This window comes from Anoplopoma fimbria, chromosome 24 (assembly GCF_027596085.1).
Source record: "Anoplopoma fimbria isolate UVic2021 breed Golden Eagle Sablefish chromosome 24, Afim_UVic_2022, whole genome shotgun sequence".
In the NCBI taxonomy this organism is placed as follows: Eukaryota; Metazoa; Chordata; class Actinopteri; order Perciformes; family Anoplopomatidae; genus Anoplopoma; species Anoplopoma fimbria.
Genome location: NC_072472.1, coordinates 19,534,925 through 19,561,682, shown reverse-complemented (window position 1 = coordinate 19,561,682; position 26,758 = coordinate 19,534,925). Strand labels below are relative to the sequence as shown.

The window sequence follows — 26,758 nt, the reverse complement described above, 5'->3', positions numbered from 1 at the left end:
GCGCATCTGTGCGCAAGCCAACTCGGCTCTGCCATGCCAAAAATTCCCATATTCTGACTCTTACATAATCTGGCTGTCCTTTGATGTTGCTTTAGCATCACATGGCACTGAAGCGAGCCAGAGAGGAGGCTGGGTAAATCTCTGAAGGTTACAGCTCCGACTGCCAGAGTCGGAAGTCAGTCTGCCACTCTGGCCGCTGAGGTGGCAATAGCACCGCGGTTCAGGCTCAGAAATGACATGCTGCTGATAGCTAATGGATTCCATGAGTCATTGAAAATAAAGGGGAACTACAACGCTCCTGTGATGCAGTGATTGAGGATAAACCAACGTTAGGTAAAATGCATGTGGTTTTAAAAGACCAATGCACATTCTGTTGTTTTCAACTGAAGCTGCCAGTGTGCTGCACCAATATTCCCCATCTTTAAATAAGATGTATACTGGAACAAATGATTTACTAAGAAAGAACATTTTTGAGAGACCTAATCCATATTAATTAGGGCTTCTAATACATCCATGTTAGGTACAGCAATCCAAACACGCACTAATTTAGGCAGCCGATGTGAATATTAACAAGCTTAGTGACGCCAATTTTGCCCAAACATTATTTTCCTACAAAGAGCTGTATTCTCATGTTCAACGCTGACCACTCAATTATTACTGCCTTCCTTCCTCTGATCTATCACATACTCACAGAGCTAATCGCATTCATGTTGGAGAACAATCTTTTTCATATCTGATATTCATAAAAAGGACCAATACTGGACGAAACTGTCAACATGATATATCTAACGGCTGCTGAATGAACACGTTTTTGATCAGCAAAGGACACAAATATGCAAAGAAGCTGTTGAAGACCATTTCCAATGTACACAAACTACTGAAGCAACAAAAAACACCCAGTGTGATACATGATACAGGACTAACTGTTGAGCTGGTTAGAGACAGAAAACAGGGATGATGGTAAAATCGAAATGCTTTGAAAACCAGATCCTAGGTTAAAAAAAAAATTATAATATATATATTTTTTTACATTGCAGAATATAATAAAACTCATAAATTGTGTGTGTATGTGTGAGACAATCAAAAAATAATGAACTACTAAGATCAAGACAAGAGGAAAGACAAAAAGGAAGGAAAGGCAGAGAATGAGAGGGAAAATAAGAGGGTTTTGAAGAAGTATTTGTAACTGAAACACACACACACACAAAAATACACACGAAAACACTAATAGCCGCCTGGGAGTCTACCACTTATGCTGCTGACTGGACAAATGGGGCAGAGGATGACTGATGAGAGGTCTAGGCCAGAGATTTTGTTTGTGCATACAGCTCTGCACCTTAACTTACACTTGTCCAGCATTTTGTTTTTTTTAAACAAATACAGTTTTGCAGTTTGTATGCTCAAGTGTGTTTTGTGACCTACGTAACTTTCGTTTGTGCAAAACAAAAACAAAAAACAGTGGATGGAGAAGATGCAGTGCAAGCTAGAGGATGTGGCCTAAGAGCAGAGCTGAACAGAAATACTTGAGCCTCTTGGGGGAACGGGGCAGCTGTGGCTTATAGCTGTCCACTCCCCCACTTTACTCAGCGAGTGGAGGATGTGTGGTCACCGCTTAACATTGAGCTATTAACACAGTTTCAGTGGCTGGAGGGAAAGGATGCAATTACAGCCCCATGTTTGGTAATCCACTACATTACACTACAGTAGGAAGGGTGGGACTGGGTCTGTTGTGCGCTGATGGGTGAACCGGTGAATGGGCTGTTCCAGGGTCAGAGTAGTGGTACCGAGGGAGTGTACTACTGTTAAAGTAGCCCTCAAAAAGCTCACAAAAGTGCCGGTGAATTTAATTCCCCTGTGTGGAGGGAGGGGGGGTCGCTTCAGTGGCCCTTGACGTACCAATTTACTCTTCCAATGCACACACACACACATACACACACACACTCGCAATGTAAAGAATAAAGGATGGTGGGAAAGCAAACAGATGATGAAATGACAGGTGCATAACATTACTGTGCCCTTTTCCCTCAGAAGAGCTCAGATAAAGCCTGAATGGAGCCTGTTGTAATGTTAATAGTCTCCACTTGTACACATCCAGCCTCTCGTTGAATTTCAAATGTGTTTAAGTGCTACATAAATAAAGATGATTGGATTTGAGTTATGATGCATTCTGTTTCTGCTCACAGCAATGCAAGAACTGAAATAGCAATATTAACGTAGTACACAGACTAAGTATACAGTCCCTGGTGATAGGAAATCATTACCATACAGTTACACATGACCTGATCCATTTTTGAAAAGTGGACTAGTGCATGCACTGACAATTCAGTGCTGAAATAATTGAGCGCTATCTATAATGCATTCACATTTCCTGGCAAATAACGGTCTTTGATGAAAAGGCCACTCTCATCAAACATTGCTACAACAGACAAAAAAAGCAAACCGCATTGAACAGGAAGAGTTGCACATTATGGGAAATACGCTTATTTATTTCTTGCCGAGAGTGAAATAATGAGAAACAGCTCTCATATCTGTAAGCTAAATATGAAGCGAGGGCCAGCAGGTGATTAGCTTAGCTTAGTTAGCATAAAGTCGGAGAGAGGAGACTCTTACCAGACCACTACAACCTACCAGACAGGTGTCACATGACCCCTGTCTTGTAGGTTGTAAAGGTAGTCAAGCTAGCACCACCGCTAGTCAGCTAATCTGCATGCTGAACACTGTTGGCTATGCTACTTAATGTTATTAACTGTGTGTTTGACTGTTCTATGAGTTTTTATCCCCATATACACATTTCTTTTTCAACCTTTGCAGAAGAGGCCGTCTCCCTGTTTTTATAAGCAAAGGCTAATTGCCAGCTTTAGTTTCATATTAAGCGCGAAGACATGAGAGTGAGTATCAATCTCCTCATACAACTCTCTGCAAGAAAGTAAATAAGAACGTTTCCCCAACTGGTTGACTTCTTCATTTAAGCAGACACATCACCACAATACAATGTGTGGATCTATTTTCACACCCCAATCACACGTTTATTTTGCAATTATTCATTTTGACACCCCATTCAGCAAAAAGATAAGACAAGCGACAATGTTACAGATATAATAATGTACTAAATTATACACTTATGTTGATTACTACAACCAGATGAACATGGCGATGGCTGTACAGTGTGATAATGACATTATCACTCCTGTGTGGCTGCTTTCAGCGTCTTTGTGAACTAGAGTCACAGCTGCACTTCTGACAACATGCTTTTGTACGTTGGGTTTCTTCCTTTCTGTCTCTGTACCACCAAAAAAAATCCCCCTGTTCCTCTCCTATTCACTCCCTCTCTGAAGATTAAGGCAAGGCAACAATGGTGATACAGCAGAGTTAATCCCAAAAGGCTGTGTCATGTGTCCAAAACTGCCAACACAAACACGCAGCATCAACAGCACAAACAGAGAATCACAGCTGCACATGATGGGACGTGTGCAAACGCTGCAAAGTGGCATACACGGTCACGGCTTTGACTTAAAGCATGAAAAAAACATTGTTTATATCCTGGTGTATGTAAATCACCCTCATTAACATATTCTTTTTATAGGAAAAGTAATATATACACAGTAAAAAAACAATAAAGTCTGGCTTATTTAAGAGGTAAAGCAAACGTTGTTTTGTTTTTTTCTGAACCTTATTTCATAACCACACAGCAGTTACCACCTGATCTGAAAACAGCGCCAAAGTGACCCTGGGTACAGTATGACATGTCAGACCGTGTCCACAGCACAAAGACCACAATAAAGACTTGATTAAAAATCCAACATCAAGCAGCCTGTGTCCTCAATAGGATGGAACATAAAGTTCTACCTCCAGGTAGTACGCATGCATGACTCACACTCTCCCTCACTAGGGTTTCTCTCCAGGCTTCCCCCTCATTCTGTGCCTACTGGCCAGCAACAAGCCCCACAACAGCAGTCACAAGTTGTTACCACTATGGGGGAATGAAGATGGGGGGGGGGGGGTACCTTCTTGTTATGGACAGCCACAGTGATGCAAGCTAATTGCAAGTCCTGAGAAAATGCAAAGTGGTTTTTTTTCCCTGTGCACGTAGCTCTGTTTGTAACGCGAACAGGCAGCCCATGAGACGGAGAAGGAGGGGGTGCTGGGTAAAATGGCTAGAGGTAAAGACGAGCTCAGTGATAAACGGGAAGCGATGTGTGGAGAGGAGCGAATAGACGGACGGATGGATAGATACGTACTGCTGTAGAGGGTGTCGATCCAGGAGAGCCGGGGCAGGCCACGAGCACTGAGGGGCTCCATCCTCCTTTCCTCCGCCTGTCTCAGTCACTCTGCTCCCTTTCTTTTTTCTTCAGTCCTTCTCTGTTTGCTGCCTTTCGCGTTGCCTCTTTTCTTATCCTTATCCTCGAAAAACAGCCTTCATCTCGCAGGGAGAAGCTAACAGAATCATTCGGAATGAATGTCAAAAGAAGACACCTCCGGGGTCCGACAGGCAGACGAGCGGGCCGAAGCAGGAGTGTATGGGTGAGTGGTGTGTGTGTGTGTGTGTGAGGGAGAGATTAAACAACAGGCTGGAGACGACCACCGCGGACCGTTGCTAGGGGAAGGGAGAAGCACTCCCTCTCTCTCTGTTTGGCTTGCTCGCTCACTCTCATCCACCCCTCCTCTCTCTCTCTCTCTTGATTCTGCACGATTGGCTCTTCAGCCTCTCTCTCTCTTTCTCTCTCTCTCTCAGTAACTCTGAAGCCATGAATGATGACTGTGAACCAATGGGGCTTGCGTCAAATGTGAATTATTCTTCTCTCGGCTCTTCTCTCTTTAAATAAAGCTATTCAATGGATGCCAAATTCTCTCACTGTCTCCTTCTCTTTTAGGTGAACAGTGCATTGGTTTCTTCCTGTAATGTGCAAACTCAATTGCTTTAACTTGACCTATTGTAAGGTACCTTTATAAAAAAAAAAAAAAATAAAAAAAAAAAAAAATAAAAAGAAACTCGAGCTTAAATTCTCCATTTTTGTCTCGAGCCACCATCTTTCATCTCTGTTGCTTTTTGTTTATCCACAAAAGTCTCACTGAGAATAAAAAAAATCATGTTTTCATGTCTTTTTCAAGAGATAAAAATGTTGAGGCAATAAATACATGACAAACGAAATAAACAGGCAAAGACAACTGCTTCAAAATCATCCAAATTTAGAAAAAAAAAAGCAAATGCAGTGACCATTAGCAGGAGATTCTTTCTTTTATTGTCATTTTTTTTTAAATTGTTCCAGGTGGAAATGCAGCGTACTTTAAAGCTTTAACTGGTCCAGTTCCGTTCTAACACAGCAAACCAAACAGCCATGTTTATTTTTAATTTCTAAAACATGCTCTAAATGAAAATAGGTAAGGAGAAACTAGTCCATGGAGAGATTTGGTTACCTAATCCTGAGGACGGTTTAATGTGGGGTTTTATTCGGGAAATGCACAACATGATCAGCTCAGGATAACCACCGCTGGACTGCCACACACACAACCATGAGCCGCTGTGTGTAGAAACAAAGTCAGAGGTTCAGCTTAAAAATGACCTGTTCGGATGTCATCGTGTTTTAAGCTACTCCAGTCTTCTTCTGTTCCCTTAAGCACTCGCAATTCTTATTACACAATTAAGCATTTCATGGACTGCTTTATTGATTTTCAAATGATCACTCTGTCAGATTTTAATGGGAGCATTAGCTTGTGTAGCACATTAGCTCTCCTGTTGCGTCCTGCTGCCACAGACCCAGCTGACAGTGTCAACACACAGCGGCCCTTTCTGTTCATCAGAAACAACTCGCTCTGTTTTTGAACGCATGTGCTACAGAGGAGAGGAATGAGAGATGAGCACGGTGCCAGCGGCAACAAAGCCTGATATGAAGCCCTCCCCTCAAACAGCCCCCCTCAAACAGCCCCCCCTCAAACCCCTGTCGGGTCCACACCTCCTCCCCCCGTCATCCTCCTCTAACCAGCATGGGGGAGGAAAGACGAGAGGGTTGAGAGGCAGAAAAACTTCAATTAGGCCACAAAAGGCATCCCCCCCCGCACCCTCAGGAGGCAGAGCACCGGGCCCAGAGCACCCCTCTTTGTCTGGCTACACATCTCTTATGTGCCAGCTGGAGGAAACGCACATACATTCACAGGCCCCCCCGGGCTCAACTGGCCAGAGTTCATATATGTGTGTGTGCTGGTGTGTCAAGGCATTTAATGTAAGCCTGCATGTGTTAATGTATGTCAGGGTTATTATAATGAATATAAATGTGATATTATGAAGGAAGAAAATTACACTGGCTGACGCTGACGCACACACACACACACACACACACAGACACACACACACACACACACACACACACACACACACACACACACACACACACACACACACACACACACACACACACACACACACACACACACACACACACACACACACACACACACAAAGCCAAGCAGGCAGAGAAGAACACAGGGTTGGTGAGTGACACTTCATCAAAAATAGATTCACCTACTGTACAGCCTTACACATCCTTTGTCTTTAATCTGGGACAAAAGGGTGTTTCTCTCTCCCCCTCTCTCTCTCTCACACACACTCAGACCTATAGCTCTACCAGTGTGTGTGTTCATTGTGTGCATGTACCTGTCTTCTCTGGTTTTGAACTGCCCACCTCCCCCCTAAATGTCTCATCATTCAAGGGGGCAGAGACAAACAAAGAGAACACATGCATCATGCACACACACACACACACACACACACACACACACACACACACACACACACACACACACACACACACACACACACACACACACACACACACACACACACACACACACACACACACACACACACACACACACACACACACACACACACTTCCTGGAGCGTCGCAAACTTACATTTATCAAATACTAATAGGCAGTCAAGCTGTGTAGTAAGAAGGGCCATTACTGACTGTCTCTACAACTCTAGGAAAACAACAAAGCTCAGCACATCAGAAACGGTGCATTCTCCATAAAGGTCAACATTCAGCAACAGTCCTCCACTCAATGTGTGTGTGTGTGTGTGTGTGTGTGTGTGTGTGTGTGTGTGTGTGTGTGTGTGTGTGTGTGTGTGTGTGTGTGTGTGTGTGTGTGTGTGTGTGTGTGTGTGTGTGTGTGTGTGTGTGTGGGCATAAAGGCCGAGCAGGTGGATTGAATGGATGGATAAGATCTAGACTTCAGGCTATCATTATTTTTAAATGTCTCCATAGTAAAAATGGTTTTAGGAATAAGAAGGTGCATTGTGTCAGATCACTGGTCTATAAATCCTCTCATATAGATTTGGCAAAGAATCCTGGGAGTAGTAGTTTGGTAATGTGGGTGTAACACAAACAGAAATCAAAAACACAATAAATAATTTCTCATTGCAGCAAGAAATATGGATTGCAACAAAAAAAGCCTAAAATCCATACCTCCATTTGCCCATGTATGTAATCCCACTGTACTGCGTGATGCTCAAAGGCATAGTTAGGCTTCACAAAGTCAAATGGGAGTTAGAGGTCTTCTGCACCACGTACTCACACAGGAAATCTGATCATTCGCCCCATTGTTTTACTGAAAAACTGTTTAACAAGCTACCTAAAAGGCTTATTCTCTACACCTAAAATAAATAAAAAAAACAGCTTCTACTTGAGGTAGTCTAAATGAAAAGTGGATAAAAACAACATGGATTTAGTGCGTGTATACAGAATGAAACAATCTACTCACAATATGTAACAGAATGGTAATCAGATATGGATGGAAATGGTTTATTGGAACACAATGTATTTTATTAGCTCAAAAATAAATGTTTCATATATGAAAATTCATCTGACGCCCACACTGATTGAACATTGCTAGTAAAAGTGAATCTGTTGAAAACAAAGCCTGGTCTGGGTAATTACAGCTCTTAATAACAAAAGACCACCAACACCGCCATTATTATAATCATAACATCACTGTTTATGTATAGTTTTAGTATGATAACCAGACAAACTGTGTGTGGAATAGCAAATGTAAAAGCTTTCATGAACGGCAGCAGGTCGATCAATTACTGTGTTCGATCAATCAATAAGAGACAAAATACAGGCATGTATTTAAACTAAAATGCTGCAGGCTCTTAACTTGAAATTTCAACAGGTAAAGATTTCCTGTATTATAGTCGGGAGGGAGATGGTGTTCATCTACAGGCCAGTGTGTGTGTGTGTGTGTGTGTGTGTGTGTGTGTGTGTGTGTGTGTGGTGTGTGTGTGTGTGTGTGTGTGTGTGTGTGTGTGTGTGTGTGTGTGTGTGTGTGTGTATAATTAAGAAAGCCTAGTGGCCCACCAGCCAATCAGACTGCCACCCACCACTCTCCCACCCCTCCATCCTCTCTGTTCTACCCAGATACCCCTGCCCCGCCCCTCCCACTCCTCTCCCACGTTTCGACCCCAGGCCTGGTGTTAGTGTTGATGGCACTAATTTACCAGTCACCACCCCACTGTCAGGGGCAGCATCCACAGAGCGGGGGCAGTACGTGTGTGTGCCACTCTGCCCCCCCTTCTGCTTGGCATCGCAAAACTAACTGGTAGATGAGAATAAAGTTAACTGGAAATGTTAAAAGCCTGATCTACACTCTGATTTTAAAACCTGCTCCTGCACGACCCCCTGCCCACCCCCATCAAAATGTTTTCCAGCGCTACCAGTTCGTGCGTGTATGTATGGTACATGAGAGTGACAGAGTGGGGCTGCACATACAGCTACAGTTTCCATATGAGTGGCTTAATGCCTAAAGAAGCGCTGGAGCGTAAGAGAATTCACAGAAGTACAAATAATTTAGGCTGAATAAGATTTATCTCGGCAATAGGAGAGGATGGAATTAAGTCATCAGTTGAAAGACAAATTAATATTTACGATTATAAGTGCAAAAAAAAAAAAAGAATGAAACTATATGCTTCTTTCTAAATACATTATTATTATTGTGAAGGTGGAAATAGTGTTGGGTGGAAAATGTACCTCCAGAAAATAAACGACACAATGAGTCTACATTTACGTCAGTGGCTCTGTGATGGTGTAATTAAACACATTGTGCTTTGAACTAAATGCTGCAGTCAACATGCCAACATGTTCACTACAACAATGCAATAACTTTTGCCGGTAAGTTGTCATAAACCAAAGTATTAAACATATTACAATTTTGGCCTGATGATGGCACTTGATTAAAAGTTAATTTACCTATTTTTACAACTCATCCTGGGGGGGGGGGGGGGGGGGGGGGGCATGGATGTCTGTACAAAATGTCATGGTGTTCTATCCTACAGCTGTTGTACTAAAGCGATGGATCGACTTTCATTGCGGTCCATAGTGCCATGATAGCAATAGCATGGCTAAAAACAATCTCTATAAACATGAAAATTATTTTACTCTTCACTTGACTCTCGAATCTTATACCAGCGTAATATTTTTGGAATATTTGGCATTGAAACTTGACTAAAATATTTCAAGATTTTTCCATAATTTAAAGAAGGAGACTAAAATGAAAGCACGGCTGTACTGAACTCATCGTGCCGACTGTAGCTGGTTTATGAGCGCTAAAGATACCCTGGTAATTCACAATATCGACAGACACAAATAAAAACAAAAAGCCAATGCATCATAGAAGCACTCGGCCTTGTGTGAGGAAATCTCTAAAGTGTGAACACACACCTTGGATATGGATGACAATATTCTCTTGCTTTATGTTTTTTCGACAGGTCCCTTTGTTTTGGGGGTCGGGAGGGGGAGAGATGCCGGCAGGGACGAGCACTGACTATGCATTATTAAAAAGCCCAGAGTGCACTAGTGATTAACGTCTGCTTGTTTAATGGGAATGCCTGAAATCATCTGGGGCGTCTTTGTTTTTCATTGTTTGTTATTGACAGCTATATTCTATTTTATTTGAAGTGAAATGGTGTGATAAGCCCCGTGGGTTTTGTTTTTATCTAACACTGTATTCTACATCTAGTCCAGGTTTTATCACGGAGAAAGAGTCATTCATCCAACAGTTACTTCTTCGATACCACCATCCCTTCTTTATCTACTCCAATGTGTGCGCGTTATTAGAATAAGAATATTGGTACATGACTTTATTTGTTAACACTTCATGTCAACTTACATGTCTTCGTTAAGCTATTCTATCCGACAAATACAGCCAACAGAAGAAAACCATAAGAGCTTGTGCGGTTGTGTGTCTGTGTGTGTGTGTGTGCGCATCACAGTATGTGCTCTGGCAGGCGAGATCCTCTCTCACCTCATTTGCCCCGAAACCCCACCCCATCCCCATGAACTCCTTCACCGTCCAATTATGTGGAACGGACCTGTCTGGTCCGACCACTGTGACATATCTGTGTGTCTGCTGTTTCTATATCAAAGCAGCCTCGGATTTATGAGATGATAGAGCCTCCTTATGTACAGTCTTGCGCCCGTTTCTGTCAAAGAGAAAGACTGAAGAAGGGACAAAGAGATGGTGTGTGTGTGTATGAATGAGAGAGCGAGAGAGCGAGAGAGAGAGCGAGTATTCATCCCATGCCAGCTGAATTCACTTTGATCTATTGAGGTCAATGTGGAAATCATCTGAATCATGCTGTGATTGGACAGACACCAGATAAGGAGAACTGGCCCCTCCAAACACACGCACACGCACACAGTGTAAAACGCATCATGTGTTATTTATGCTGTTTGCTCGTCCTTAGTATTTGTTTGTAGCACAACAAAGCTTCACTTTCTCCTCCTTCACAAACACACTTTCACAGTTAGCTCGTCTGGCATTTTGAGACTAACCCAGCGAGGAGATAAGACTACAAAACAAACTGTCTGTCTCTCTGTGCTCTGCTGCATGCGTTTGTTTGCGGGTTTGAATGAACACAAAGGCTACATTTGCGTGTATCCACTCGACAAATTGACTTCTGATCTGGCTGATTTCGTCGAGTGCTTGCCAATAAACGCGAACACAAAATCCCATAAATAAAGGTGGACAGGGGAGTGCAGCAAAGGCACGGATGTCTGAATAAAGACCTACTGCACTCTAGTGTTTAGTTTCTGTTAACACAAGTTCAGGGGCTCAAGTAAACATCTTAAGTGTGTGTGTGATAGAGAGGAATCGATGAATTTGTGTGTTCTACTCGGTGTAAACGCGACCTGCAAAACATTTTAAACACCAAGTTTATTTATCTTCCATTTCAATATGTGTAATATCAAAGATTGTGTGTTGTGCTTTGAAGGCTACCAAGCAAATTACGTACAATTCACTACTGTGCCTGAACGCATCCTGTATAGTAAACAGAGTGATGAAGCTGCTGTTGCTCACCTTACACATCCTTTGTAAAAACAGTATAACACTACTCACAAATATAAGAGAGGATGAATATATATGTAGAGTGGGGAATAATTATATCCCACTGTACAGAATTATATTAATGGGAGCACTCATTACCACATAATCCGCAACTAAAACAATGTAATAAGAAAATAAACAAACAAACACTGAAACACTACAAAATGGAAACAAACATCATGGTGAATATCTTATTGTTACAGATGTCCACATGAGGGCACTGTGTCCATCTCCCCCGACATCCCACAATCCCATTAGATCTCCTCCAGTTAGGGTGTGCTCTCACTAGCATTATGTCACCTTAGGTGCAACTGTCACTGCTGAGCATGTGACTGCGACACATACAGTGTCCAGGGATGAAAAGCCAATAAAACAGCAGCAACCTAAGATCTGAGAAGTCATTAACAGTTTTTTATCATCTTGTTAAAGCTTCATTTGAGAGATAGAATGTGGCACAGATGAGTGAGCTTGATGCTGGAGCTGCAGAGGGATTGGTATAGTGGCTGTCAAGCCACCCGAGTCATCAGGACAGAATACAGTATACACGCCTGCTGACACATGAGAGGTTTGCTGGAGATCGCATGATGGAGATCGAAAGCTGCGTTTGAGATGAATAAGCAGCGGATCTCTTGGTTCATCCGGACGAGCTTGATGATAAATGTATGGCTTCACTCCAAGAGCAACAGCTACTTCATGCCCGTACAGAGTGAATGCAATAACTTTTTTTAACATATCGGCCACCTCACCACAAGTGAGTGGCAGAGCGAACCCACAGGTGGTTCCTGTCAGGCTGTAGAGGCTGTGACCAGAATCAACCATGATCCATGAAATCCTCTTTATACAGAGCCAAAACCACATGCAGTAAAACGAAAGATGCGTTTGCAAAAGAGTTGCAGAATTAGTGTGGCCTAAAACGTAAATCCTGACAGAGGTGTGTTGCAATGTTCTCAGATCATTTGCAAAGATGGAGCATGCGGCTGGAGAGCAAAAAATAAAACTAACACACAGTTATGGTCCTTGAACAGAATGAATGGAAGACGACTTTCTACTGGAGTGATCTTCCTCCAGGTATAACTATACTTTTAACCCTGAAGGCTCAGTGTGGCTCGTGTTTCCTACATGGGCACACACACACACACACACACACACACACACACACACACACACACACACACACACACACACACACACACAGCTCCTGTGACCTGAAACTCTTCCCTTTCTCTGACATAGCCTCAGATAACCAGGAAGATTGCTTTACTCATCCTGATCGTCTAAATGCATAATAAACTATTATGATATTATTGTGTTGCAGCGGAACTAGAGCTCCAAGTGGATGCAATTCTGGTAAATTTACATATCTGTGTATTTGTTTTCTACTCCAACCTAGCGATAAGAGGAAGTGAAAGTGATGAGCGCAGCAAAGGAAATCCTCAAGACACACACTGGGACAGAGAACTGAGAATGCCGGTAAAGGTGTTTCAAAACCGTTACACTTCAGTTAAGGGTTTCATTTATTCTCCCCGGTGTGTAGCCGACAACATAGATAGCTTTACTGAGAAGGACACGGAAGCAAAGGAGTGACAAAAGCAGGCAAGACATTATGTTTTGTATTCTTGAGAAAGAATAGCTTGGTGCTCAGGGGAAAAAAGAAAGCCGTGTCGTGAGAACGTCTCCTACTGTGACGGCTGTGAAAGCCAAAAGTCTGCGGCAAGTCTCCTTAAAGCTTGAAACTAAAAAGAATAAGCTAGAGTTTTTAAATTATCCAACCGGAGAAACCCAGCCCAATGGTGCCAACGCTTTTCCAGTGACGGTAGCTAGCAGCATTAGCTCCAAAAATCATGTCAAACCTTATTTGTATTTTTTTTAACACAACCAAAGACGACAAAATGCAGAATACAAATGACTACAAAGCAAACAACAGTAAGGTAAGGAGAAAACAATAAACATAATGTGCTCATTTGGAATTGCAGCACAACAGAAGATGATGTATAATGACGCTAAATCTAGCGAGAAAGTCGCCAAGTCGGCTACACAGAAAGGCCGCTCTTTAGGCCTCCTTCTAAAAGCCCCACCCCTAAAATTATTGTAATGAATGTAAGCCAAGCTGGCAAACACGTGGAAGTCTCTGTTATTGTGCAATGAGTGCATAGGCAGAAAGCAAAGGCAGGTAAGTAAACAGGCAGGTAGCCAGTCCAATCATTACATTCGGGTCTAATTAAATAATTGGAGCTTATTTCAGTCCCGCTACAGCCACTGATACCAGATTTTTCTCTTCCTTTACAACTAATAAAGCTAAAATGTTTTTTAAATTTTAACCAATATTCGTTTTAATCAAGGTGACGTTCTAGGACAGTCCAAGATCCAGACATTATTCCCCAAGGATGCCATCTGACACGGCAACACTGTCACCATGAGAACTTCACACACCAGCAGGAGGATCACAAGCCAGACATTCAGAGGACAGAATACAAGACCAAGACTGCAATCACCACTTTGTATACTGGACATTTAATACACTCTTATCATTCTACACAGTTTGAGATTTGGGCTCTTTTTGTTACCCTACGCTCTCTAAGCATGAGGGAACTTGTGGCTATTAAATGTCAACATCGTTCTCTTTATAACCATGAGACCATATGAGACAGCTGAACGAGGGTCGGATCAAGTTTTTTGTCTGAGTCAGCAGATGTTGACCACTGGCCGACCAACACTCAACTTCCTCCTGCAGTCTGAGTCACCTAAAAATGCTTCTTCTGATAGATAACACGGCAACTTTTATTATGTTTACAGGCAGGAAAAATGTTTCTTAAGAAGCATTTACATAATTTCCTCCTCTTTCTTGTGTGGAACAAGCTATGACAAGTTTACTGTTACTGATCGCATTCATTACACATCGCTCAGTCCTGGTTAAGGAGGGGAGTTCGATTTTAGACTCGTACTGACAAAAGCAGAAGCTTGATGCTACATGGTTGATGCGTAAAACATTGTTTAGATTTCAGTTCAGTACAGCGTCCTCATTTGGATTTTAGATAGTCTATCAGATTGAAATTTGATCTTGCCGGCTCGCAGAGCCACATTTGAAGTTGTGCTTAGTTCTTAAAAATAAATTAAGAATTTTATTTATTTTTTAACTGCACTTTAAGTACCCAAACTGGCTTTAAGTCCTGCATAATAGAGACCCAAAATGTTAAATATAAAATAGATAATTATTACTTATTATGAAAAAATAGTCAAATGAACAAATTGTGTAAACAATTTGTGGGGGGGATAATCAAACGGTTGCATATTGACCCCCTCCAGTCAAAGTGGGAGTAGCTGCATTAGTCATTTGGGAGTAATGAACTGATATGTGTGGCCATGCACACCCACTGGCAGTGTGTCTGAGAAGAATACAAGGAACTGTGGCCTCATTAGCACTGAACACACACACACACACACACACACACACACACACACACACACACACACACACACACACACACACACACACACACACACACACACACACACACACACACACACACACACACACACACACACACACACACACACACACACACACACACACACACACACACACTGAGGGTCTCCATGGCAGCCATAGCAGTCAGCCAATCAGAGGTGGCCTGGTGTTTTCTCTGATTTCAGACTGAGAGGAAGTTTAAGTCTAAATGTCAACATTAAAAAAGGAGCTTGTGCATACAAGCTGGGTTGTTATTCTTTCCTTAATATCCTTCTAGCTTATGTGCTTTCCTTTCATTTCTGTTCATTTACAAACCAGCAACAGCGGGATCAAATTAATTGACGTCACTTTCATGTAGAAAACACCAGCGTTGGGTGGATGAATCAGTTAGCTGACAGGAAACCAACCACTCTCTGTTGCTCCTGCATCGTGCAGCTGCTCATCTCAACTTGACCTGATCTGATCTGAACTGAACTGAGGGACTCTCACATCAAGTATGAGGTTGCGTTTCCTGTACAGGAACCGCAAACTGTACAGGAGTTTGCGTCCCCCCCGGAGAGAAACCCTAGCGCCAAGCCTCAATCTGAAGGAAACGTGATGAGTGAGATAGCTGGGTCAGTTTGTTTGTCTCGTTTTTGTTTATAGGATGGAAGGAAGACGGCCAGCGAGGGGAGATCTAGCTCTGCCCTGCCTGGAGGGAGATCAGAACAGCAGCACTGTTGGGCTTTGGTGGTGGACTGAGGATAAAGCTTTGTGTCCAGATGACCATCACCTCTAGTGGCCTCTCCACGTCCCCTTCATGTGAATACCGGCGTAGCTACAAAACATAAACCCCTGGGAGGTCCACACCTTTGTTGATTCTAGAAAAGAGCACGCACACATGTACAAAGGGCAGTGTGCCAATGTCCCTTTAAACAGAGAGCTGGTGGGGAATCAGGTACCGCTAACAGAGCTCCATTATGAAGCCACTAGCTTTGAGGAAACAATATCTTTTTACATTTTTTTATTTCCCTGAGTTCTACCTCATTAGGTGCAACCACAAACGTGACACTGCCATTTAAGTTTGAAACCAAATGCTTACTATATTTCCCCTTTGAAATGATCCGCAACACATTCTATCATAATCACCATCTTGCATGTGACCACCTCAACCGCTTTCTTTGCTCGTCACAGTCTCAGAAGTCAATGAACGTGGCTGCTGACCTCAGCAGACTGCAGGTGGACCGCGCGTCACACGGTTTCATGTGGGGTGACAGAATCGACAGTGTTATTTGAACCTAAGATTGCACTGAGGGAAATCCTGCCATGATGAAAAAAAAGCCCCTTAGAAGTAAGCACACTTCTGTTTTAAGTCACCAGGCTAAGTGTATTAGATAAGATAAGATAAGATAATCCTTTATTAGTCCCGCAGCGGGGAAATTTACAATTATATTATTACTTTAAATTAAATATTACTCTCAGTTGCTATCACACAGGGTCACAGATATATATGCAACATCATGAAACAGATCTAGACCTTGATTTTTGTAAATGTGCATGTGCTTTTATATGTGGTTCCTCGATATGAATATAGATATGAGAGCACAGGGCAATATTAGAGTTCTACCCTTGCATTTCTCACCTTCGATATAGAACTAAGGGTCAACTCAAGCATCCGTTTTAGAAAACAAGCGATGACGCTGCAAAACCCACACCTCCTACTCTATCGCAGAGACATCCTGTCTGCCCACCCGTATGCAAAACTACGACGACACACTCGTCACCGAGGTAACACAGGGACAAGACAAGTCAGACCATAAATAGTACTTTAGTTGTGAGGATTTAAAGCCGTGGATTATTTGACTGCATTCACTTTGAGGATGTATTAGAATGTGAAAAACTGTCCCTTTGTTGCCATTACTGCTCTACAGGAGGTTATAGGGAAGCGGTTGAATGGTAACCGCAGCCATAAAAAATATATATATATATATATATATATATATAATATATATATATATATACACACAGACAGACAGACAGACAGACAGATAGACAGATAGACAGATAGATATTATTTGCTGCTATATTAATGCTCTGAATATCAAATTTAGCCCCTTTAATACTATGAACAGTCAATACAAAGTAAATAAGAGAGCCCCAGCTGACATTTAAAAGTCTCTTGTAATTCCCAACCAGCAGTTCAAGACCTGAATATATTCAATATTTTATCAGAAAAATCATCACTTTAGAGAGGCAGGGCAAAATAAATTCATTATTTAGCGATAATTATCAAAATAGTTGCTGATTCATATTCTGTTGATCGACTCAGCAATTAATTGACTGATCGTAAGGTATCATACCAGTCTAAATTTGAATTTTTCTAGCTTTTTTGCCTCCTTTGGAAGTCTTTTTACCATGATGTGGCCACATAGTTCTGCCTGTTTTCAATGAATGTACAAGTTTAAGGGCCGGTGTGTTTCTGATTAGTCAATCAATTAAACATGCAGTCTGTAAAATGTCTAAGCCTAGCATATAAATAAAGTTATAAGCCCTGTGTTTCCCTAAATGAGCTATGGTACGAGGTAAACAAGAAGCTGACATGCTGCAGGAGCACTGCAGCAGTGTTGCATGGGAAATATCTCAGATGAATTTTGTGAGAGATTTACCCTGATTGGTGTTTTTCTTTTTGCCTACATTCTTAGAGGACCGTCTGCCACAGTGTAACACCTTGACTTCACAGTAAGACGCTGTAGTAACTTGCGTTTAGAGCTGCCGAGCTAAACCAGAAGTGTATACAAAAGGATACACAATGAGGCCTCAAAGCCTCAAAAACATTGTTTCGCTGGGTTTATGAGAAAAACACAAACCTATTAAACAGTCTGCGCTCCCTTTCACACCACAGAGTGTTATCATGGAAACAATGACAGGGCCCACAGTTCCCCCTCTCTGCACATGCTATTCAGGATGAGCCTGGACAAGCCCTGCCTATCTGAGGGAAGAAAGAGCCAGCCCATAGGAGAGGAGAAATATGTGTCATATTCAGCAATCAGTGACAAGAACAGGTTTGTCCTCCAGTTTCCCCTTTTTGAGCAGCACGTCTAGTGATCAACAGCAGCCACGCAGCAGCCTCAAGACAAAATAACCAGTGTGTTATGCCAAAAGTACACAAAGACATGAAAACTAAACCTATTAGCAGAATGATACAATATGCCTGGTGATAGTTTTAGTCATTACATTACAGAAGTTGTTAATCGTGCCAAAAAAACACTGTAGAATCCTGTCAAATTTTGGGGGAAATAATTCCCTTATCTTATTATATAATTCCTGTGATTTAACTTAAAAGCAACTGGAAAATCATGACTGGATCCTTTTTCTCTTCAGTGCTGACACTGCCATGTTGGATTTGATTATTAACTGACCCTGCAAATAAAGATGCATTCACACTTTGCATCAAGCAGGACTTTATTCAAATACGGCCTCTACACTGCAGTGCTTACATCAAACATGTTGTTCCCTAATTGTATGTTTTTGGCAGGACCTTTACTCCAAAGACTTTAATTCCAAAATGATATGTCTACAGTTCAGAACCCAAGTACTTGTTACCACAGAATATATCTTACTAGTATCACTGTTTATGTAATGACTCATCTGAACACATTGCCCTCAAGGTTTTTAATAATTACAATAACAGGCCACTATACAGAATTTCATATTGAAATACTTTGACTTTGAATTGCTAATTCAGAGCACATCTATGATTTACATAGTAAATAGTTGTTAGCACCTTTGAAAGTTGAATGCGAGTGTACTGTGTGGAGCTTTGTGGACAGTAAGAGTTTAGTTTTTTTTCCTGCTACTTTCTGAGCTACCAGCTGAGAGAGAAGGGTGTTATAGTAAAGAGAAACAGGAAATAGTGCTATCAGCTGGGCCATCTTGTTGGCAAAGTGACTTAAGAACAAACAGCTCTTAATCACTTGACCTGATGAACCTCAAGTGAGCTGTCGCATTTAATATGCCAGCTGAAACTGTATCATCAATAAACAGTGAGTCGTCACACTTAACTGGAAGGAGTGCAGAAATAAAAACATAATTCTCTATGCAGATCAAAGCTGCTGTCGGCTAAAAATAAACAATGTTTCACACTTACTCACTTATTCTAGCTTGAGCTTGCTTGCACTCAATAAAAAAAAAATTATTTTTTATTTTTCCATAGAAATGCTTTAAATAGTTAGGATAGCTGAAAACTGAAAACTGGAATCCATCAATCCTAAAAGCTGTCTGCTGCATGCTGGCATGACTGGACCGAGCTGATCCAAAACAAAAATTGCATCAAAAATTAATCAAATTCAACAAAGCTCATGTTAACAGTCTTTAAATAACAATGTGACAACGCGATCCATGTTTAGAGCAACACTGCGCAGTGAATCAGAGGTGAATCACGCCAAAGAGAGGGGCCAGTCTCATGGCTTCAGACGCACATGACCTGATGGATGACCTCTTCCCGGCAAATGCACGTTACACAAAGGCCTCGGCATGAGCAAGACCCCTGGCATGAGCGCACTGCTGGTGCGTTTAGTGCGTGTGGGAGTAAGAGAGGACAAGCACCCCATGATGCCGAGAGGCCAGGAGCCAGACAACTGCTGTGATTTCTATTAAAAAAGCTTGACCCTGCAGCCAAGAGCTCAGACGCCCCTGAAAATGTTTCTAGTTCTTCCCACAGATCTACACACCCTCCATTGCTTGGAGCCACAATGAAGTCTTTTTCCCATTTGTCAGAGCAAAACATCATCATCCTGCTGGACAACAAAGATGCAATAGATTAAGAGACTTATGGTAAGTGCTTATACTTACTGACACACAGGTTTATGGGAAAATATATCCCCTAATATATATATCCCCTATATCCTCCTTCACTACAATGGAAAAAAACCAACAGTGGGTCTTGATAAAAAAAAAACGACGCAGGTGTTAACTTTCTTTTTACCATTTCTTTCCAATTTTAGAATTGAGATTACTAGACCAGCTCTTGAGACATAATGCGCTCTCACACTCATGTCCAACGACTGTCTTTAAGAACTGTTTCCCACACATTCATGTCTGCTTGATAAAGTACGACATTTCGACAAAAGGGGAGTCTTTAAATGACAGCCCTCATGTGACGTAAATTAATTCCCACTTTTGCTTAACGTCGTTTCAACATTGAATCAAACAGAGAGTGCCTTCCTCAATCAGTTCTATTTAAAGACAGAGCTTTAGCTTCAGTATTGCACTGGAGTCTAGTAATATGGAGAGAAAGATCTGGACATGAAGGTCTCACTCTGCTCCGGCTAATAATTCTTCTATATTTTGGGCTTCTTGCTTCAAATACTAAAGCCAGACATTTCCCAAAATCCTTTTATATAATTCAGACCAGTTAATATGCAGCAAATCCCTTTAGTTATCATTAAATGTGGCACACGAGGTAGAGCGCTCGTCCCGCAACCACAAGGTTGGTGGTTCGAACCCCTCTACAGTCAACATGCCGAGGTGTCCTTGAGCGCGACACCTAACCCCAAGTTGCTCCCCGGGCGCTTCTTAGCAGCCCACTGCTCCTCCAGGATGGGTTAAATGCAGAGAATTGTAATTTCCCCATTGTGGGACTATTAAAGGATTCATTATTATTAAATGCCATCAAAAGAACCACAACGAAATAAAAATAATTAGCCAGGGCCGAACAGGCTGGGGCAGAAGAATGTGTCACAAAATGTTTTGTCTGCTCAAAGAGCCTTCCGCAATCTATCCTCATGTTCAAGTTAGTCATTGAATCTTGACTCATGACATGCCGACAATCTCCATCAATGTTGCCACACTTTCTTGAGGAAGTCTCAAAGTAATGCCACGGCATTGTTTGTGTGAATCCTGTTTCCTGGATTAGCCTTCACATAATTAGGGTGACAAGTCTTTAGTCCTATAAAACTAAAAATGCCAACGAATCATTGGCAATGCTTTGATTTTTGTTCCACAGCGATGCGAGCATTCCCGATGAGCTGACACCTTAAAAGGATAGCCCAGATTTATATGAAAGCTAATTTAGCTTAGCACAAAAGACTGCAAAACTGGGAAAAAGCCAGCCATGTTCCGTCCGAAGCTTAAAATAAATCTGAGGGTAAAAACAATACATGAAGTGTTATAAGGGTTAAGGCATTTCGTTGGGAAGCAACTTTCAGGAGTTTCGCTGGTTGCCTTGCAACCTCACAGTCACGACAAGAGTCAAGGAAGCAGCAAGAGGAATTTGTCCAGGTTAGCCATTTCCCTACTGATTCCAGTCTTTGTGCTAAGCTGACTGAGCTAAGGCACAAACTTGATATGCACCATACAGATACAAGAGCAGTTTCATAAATCTTGTCTAGAAAGCAAATAAGCGCATTTCCCAAAATGTCGAACTATTCCTTTAAACCACATTGTAACTCAAGGCTTGTCATTGAGCTTTATACAAATAAAGTCGCACTCAATTCATTAAATTGAGATACATTTATTAATATTTTTACATTTAACCTGTGCCAGATTATCAGACTTTGTGTTGCAGCTGTGATATTCATAATGAATATTAAAAGCTCTCATGTTAATGATGCAGAACAAAAACACGCCTTAATGTCACCTTACAAATGAAAAAACAGTATGATATTCATAGTACTAGGACTACAACTTTGTTTTTAACATTACTGATTCTTGAGTATCTCTTATCAATAAATATTCTTGAATTATCTATAAAAATACTTACGTCTACTTTAAAACAAGCTTGTTGTTTCTTTCCATCTCACTTGTCTGATTACTTAAATATGTGGATATAAGCATAATCTCTGGTGACGACAAAACCTTTATCTTCCACACCACTGCAGCTCCATTAGGGCCATGAGACCATAGACAGACCACCTTAGGCCCAGTCAGAGATAAACCACAAATCTACATGACTTAAAAAAAACAAAGGTGTTGCTGAAGCATTGGTTTACACAGGAAATAACTTATTTCCCAGTACGGTGGTGGTTCATTTGTCTTGGTTTACGTGAAAAATGTTATGTTATGCTCCATTTAGTCAGGTCTGAAATTCATAACACCACCTAAAGCATAGAGTTTACTTTAACTCTGGCCCTGAGCCAAACTCAGGCAGGGTGTCTTTGGTTTCATGATGTCCGCTCCAAATGAAGGCGCTGGCTAGTCACGACAGGAGGAAACACCAGCCAGAAATGAACAAATCACCCATCACTGCTGATCAATTGTAAGCGAGAGAAGATTGCAGGACAGTGAATGTGGCTGTGCTTAAATATTGACCAGCTGGTCAGTCTGTGCACACTGAGGTGATGAAAGTCAAATCCAATGCATTGGGTGATAAAGTATTTTGTGTATAAAAATGTGTCATATTTAATTAAACTCACATTTGTAAAGCTGTTTTAGTTCCCTTGTGTGCCATTATACACTCAATATATATCTTTACCTACTATCAGGCCCCCCCTAACACACTTAAATCCAATATGCTCCATTTGAGCCAGATCCTCATCCAGGGCCTCAAGAAATCAAGACTTGATATGCCTTGTCATCTTATTATATTTGTCGAAGCACTAATATAGTGTATTTATATTTAGTACGTCTCGTTGTATCACCAGTAGTAAGTTTAGTGATAGTGTTGGCGTTAAAGCGAGTACCTGCGGAAGAGGAGTCGTCATGGTCGGAGCTCAGGTACCCGTCACTCCTCCGGTCAGGGGTGCTGCACCCGGAGCCGCGCGAAGCTCTGCGTTGAATCTGCGGGAAGGACGGGGACGTGGACAGCCTGCCGCCGCCGCCGCCGCCGCCGCCGCCGTCGTCGCCGGAGTCCAAGTCCCTGCTGTGGCGGAAAGGCCGCAGGTTGTCCCGGTAGCCGCTGGGCGTCCTCTGGCCGTCCCTGCCGACGGTCTTTGGTGCCAACAAGTTATTCCTGACGAAATTCTCATTCAGCTCCGCGTCCTCGTACTCTCGGTCGCTGCAAACCTCGTTGTCATTCAGTTGACAGACGCCCACCAGGGCCGGGTCCCTTTTCTGAAAGCTGGGTTTCGGCGGCGGGGTCGGGATGGGAACGGGCTTACCCATCTTGCCGATGAACCTGCCTCGTTCCCGCCCGGAGGAGCTCATGACGCCCGCCGTGTTACCTGCCGCGTGGAGCTTCACGCCTCCGGAGTCGGACACCTGGGTCCTCTGCCCGTCGCCCTCATCGTCCCGCCGCTGCGGTCTCCGGAAAAAGACGACCCTGTCGGCGTTAAAGTTTTCATCTTTGCCGTCAACCCTCTGCGGGTCGCTTCTCTTCTGTCGGGCTATGGTGGTCTGCAGGTAAATCACCTTGAATTTCTCCTCCGCCAGCGCCTTCTGGAGCCTCTTCAGGTTGGCCTTACTCGTCTCCAGCTCCGACGCGATGTCCTCCACAGAGTTCAAGTCCATTTGAGGTACTTTTCCGTCGGGGAATTCATTCTTCCAGTGTTTTGCGAATTCCTCCTGTTCCCACATATCGATATTTTAGCTCGGGCTTTGCGCCAAACGCAGTCTGGTCAGAGAGAAATGCTGGAGCTCACCGTTCTGTGTCTACACCTCTTCACCGACAGTTAGCTGCGCCTCTGTTGCATTTATTCACCTCCTTCTGAGAGGAAAAAAACTAAAAACTGTCTGTCGATATTAACTGGACCGTTTTCTGACCATCTTCAGCCTCCCTCACGTTCAAACAGCGGGCGTACTGTGCACAGCGAGTGATGCGAGGAACAAGTTTGTCACTACGCTGAAAAGTTTCGAGACTTCCTGGATTGAGACGTGCTGCCTTCAAGTGCTGCTCGGAGTTTGTCTTCTATGTAGTTGTATGTACAAAACAAATCAGATCAACGCAGCAATCAATTCCAGATTTAAAAGCAGATGTGTTTTGCTTTCTTTGAAAAAAACAAAACATTGTTCCTGTAACTTCAACATTTAAAAAAATCAACCATTGAGCTATTTTCTACTTCCTGCTAGATTACCATTGTAATATTACAAAATATGAGAAAAAGCAGGTTAAAATAAAAGAACACACACCACAATACATAATAAGCTTAAGTATCAAAGTACAATATTTATTAGGCTCAGCATCCTTCTTTCTCCAGAGTAGATGATAGTGTATGATAGTAACATCCCAGAATTGTTTATCATCAAACGTTAAAACTGCCTTTATCTCCAGATAAAACATCTCGTAGCACTTGAGTAGGCTACCACAGAATATTCCCCATCATTCGCAGCAGTAGGCAAAGAGTTCCGACAGCACTTGAATGCAACAGGTACAAGTAAAGTGGAAGCAGTTGATGAATTCATCACACTTCGCTTTTACAAAAAACAAGCTGTCACCACGCTTTACCTTGGGGTTAAACGTTCACACCATGTGGTGAGCGTCTGAAAGTCGCTTTTCTTTGCATTTTGTATTCTTTTATTCTACAAAGAAACATAATATGCATGTACATGACAGGTGGAATGGTGGACTGATATCAAATGCCTATACTTATTGGCTCAAATAGGTTATACTTCAAAATGAAAAGGTGAATACGAAAACAGACTTAATGTAATGTAATCTCCACTGATCTGCTGGTTTTACCTGTTTTTGTCTAAGCCGGAATTCAAAGAAATGTCATCTCAAGTCCTGAACAGAGAAATCTGATCATATGCATAAAATAAAACAGTCAATTGTTTTTGCTGATTGCTTTCTATTCAAGGCACTTTTGTTTTATCATCCATCAAGATATGATTGACATGACTAACCAGGGTGAGCTGTAACACTTGCATTGAGGAGACCTGGCTCTTGGATTAATAGTTGGTCTCTTCTATCATCTCACTTACTGTCTTGGCAACATGGATGGGCATTTCCCGTAGATATCAGCAGTGCTTTGCTAACTTGCATTATTGCAAAACAGGACTGTTTTGTGAAAGGACGGCGCTGTGACAAGACATGTCTCTGGTTTGGCATGAAAGAAGGGAAGAGTCGTGTTTATCGTGCTTCTGATGACTTGGCATGAAAACAATCCACCTGCAAACCCACGTGCACACATCAGGGCTTTGACACGCATTCGTGCATGCATATCGGATACGGACACGTGTCGTCATTCTCTCGCTTGTTTTGGTTGATGCTATTTTATCACTGCAGAATAATCTTTGGTGAGAAATGTGACCCTTGCTCAACCTTTTTTATTTCACCCACTTGATTTGTGGCACACCAGGTGAATATTTTACATTTACTAGCTCAACATTTTTTTTAATTTAGCAAAACAAGTTTTTTTAATATCTTACCTTGAAAACTTTTGATCATAGTGAATTTCATATGCAAAGGAGCAACCATAAAACCCAGTCACCTTCATCTCAGCAGGATACAAACTGGGTAAACAAGCAAAGGCTTCCAGTAAAAGCTATACAGCAGAGGAGAAAGTTACCACTACGGACAGAGAACTATAGGCTGAGAGATGGACGCTTGGTGCCTGTTTGGATCCCTGCCCAGAACTGAAACATCATTCTCCTAAAAGCTTTCAGTAGCCAGGAGGAATCATTGATCAGCACCCGTTGCAGGCCTGAGAGCCCTGATTGGGTTATTGTAATGAACAGATGGGAAAGGCTACGACCAGCCTGGGGTCATGAAACTGAAATACTAATCACAAGCCTGACATGATATAGCAGGAAATGCACAAACATTTCCAGTTAAGCTACAAGTGTTCACTTCAGTCAGCTGGTGGAATGCATAAGAATGAACGTCTCGACTCCGACAGTGCTCAGTTAGAAGATAATGACATGACTGGGGGAAACGGTCGGGCTATGAACAAAGAGAAGACTTGGCAGACAGCATTTTTTAAGTCCCATTCCCAAAGGGCTTTCATACGTCACACAAAAAACTCCCCACTTTATTATGTTATCCAACCCTTTATACACCAAACATGTAAGCGCTGAACATATCTTCTACAGTTTTTTTTCTTCGCCACACCTCTCGAGTGTGGTCTAATAATATCCTTGATTTGAATTAATTCCGGCAAATGAGATGAAACCAACAGTGTGAGCAAAAAGAATGCAAGGATAAAAGAAATGACCAAAAATCCCCAGTCATGCTGAATTTGTAGCATTTAATGTTTACTCTGAAAATGGATGAGTGGTCTCTGTAAACATCTGTGTCCTCTCTAAACACTGAACATGTTATGTACAACATACTGTGTATACATAAGATATCAGTAACAGCATAGTGTGCGGTATCAGATGTGTGTTGTCTGCCAAAAAAGAGATGAAAATGATAAAAATATGAATGAGCTTTGGTCAGGATTTCCAATACTTGTATCTATTTAAATACATTGAGCCATAATCCAAATGTCTTATGAATAAAAGTTTTGCGATATAGACATTCTTCCCAAATATATTGAACACATATTGGGCAACTGTGGCTCAGAAGGTAGAGCGGGTCGTCCCCTCAATTAGCAAATCTGCGGTACAACCCCCAGCTCCTCTAGTCCATGTCGATGTGTCAAGATACTTGACCCCAAATTGCTCCCGAGGGCTGTGCGAATGGGTGTGAATTTTAGATAGTTCTGATGGGCAGTTGGAACCTTTCATGGTATCAGTGTATGGGTGAAATAAGTGAATGACATGTAAGTACAGTCAATTTACCATCTATTACCATTTACAACGACTGTGCATTTATATTTGAATATAACTGCTGTAAGTAATACAGTCAAGATTCAAAATTTGTGCAATATTACTGAGTTCTGTTTCAGTTTTGTGTATAATGTTTTTACATGCACTGTGCAACTGGCTCCTCTGGTACTAACTGTGCTGCAGCAGAGCGCACCATGGAGAGGACTTCTATCAGTGGGTGCGGGACGCCCTCTAGTGGCTGTAGGTGCAACACTACAGGACAAAACAAGTACGTCAGGTCAACAACACAGT

General features: G+C 42.1%; 1 protein-coding gene across 1 annotated transcript in view; it reads right to left on the bottom strand.

The window, feature by feature from the left end:
* The window catches only part of abr (ABR activator of RhoGEF and GTPase), a 119,051-nt gene extending 95,411 nt beyond the window's left edge, over window positions 1-23,640 (bottom strand). Inside the window, exon 1 of the mRNA XM_054625310.1 lies at window positions 22,504-23,640. Coding sequence (XP_054481285.1) covers window positions 22,504-23,335 — 832 coding nt within the window. The 5' untranslated portion in view covers window positions 23,336-23,640. The remainder of the gene's footprint in view (window positions 1-22,503) is intronic.
* Window positions 23,641-26,758: the final 3,118 nt, after the last annotated feature.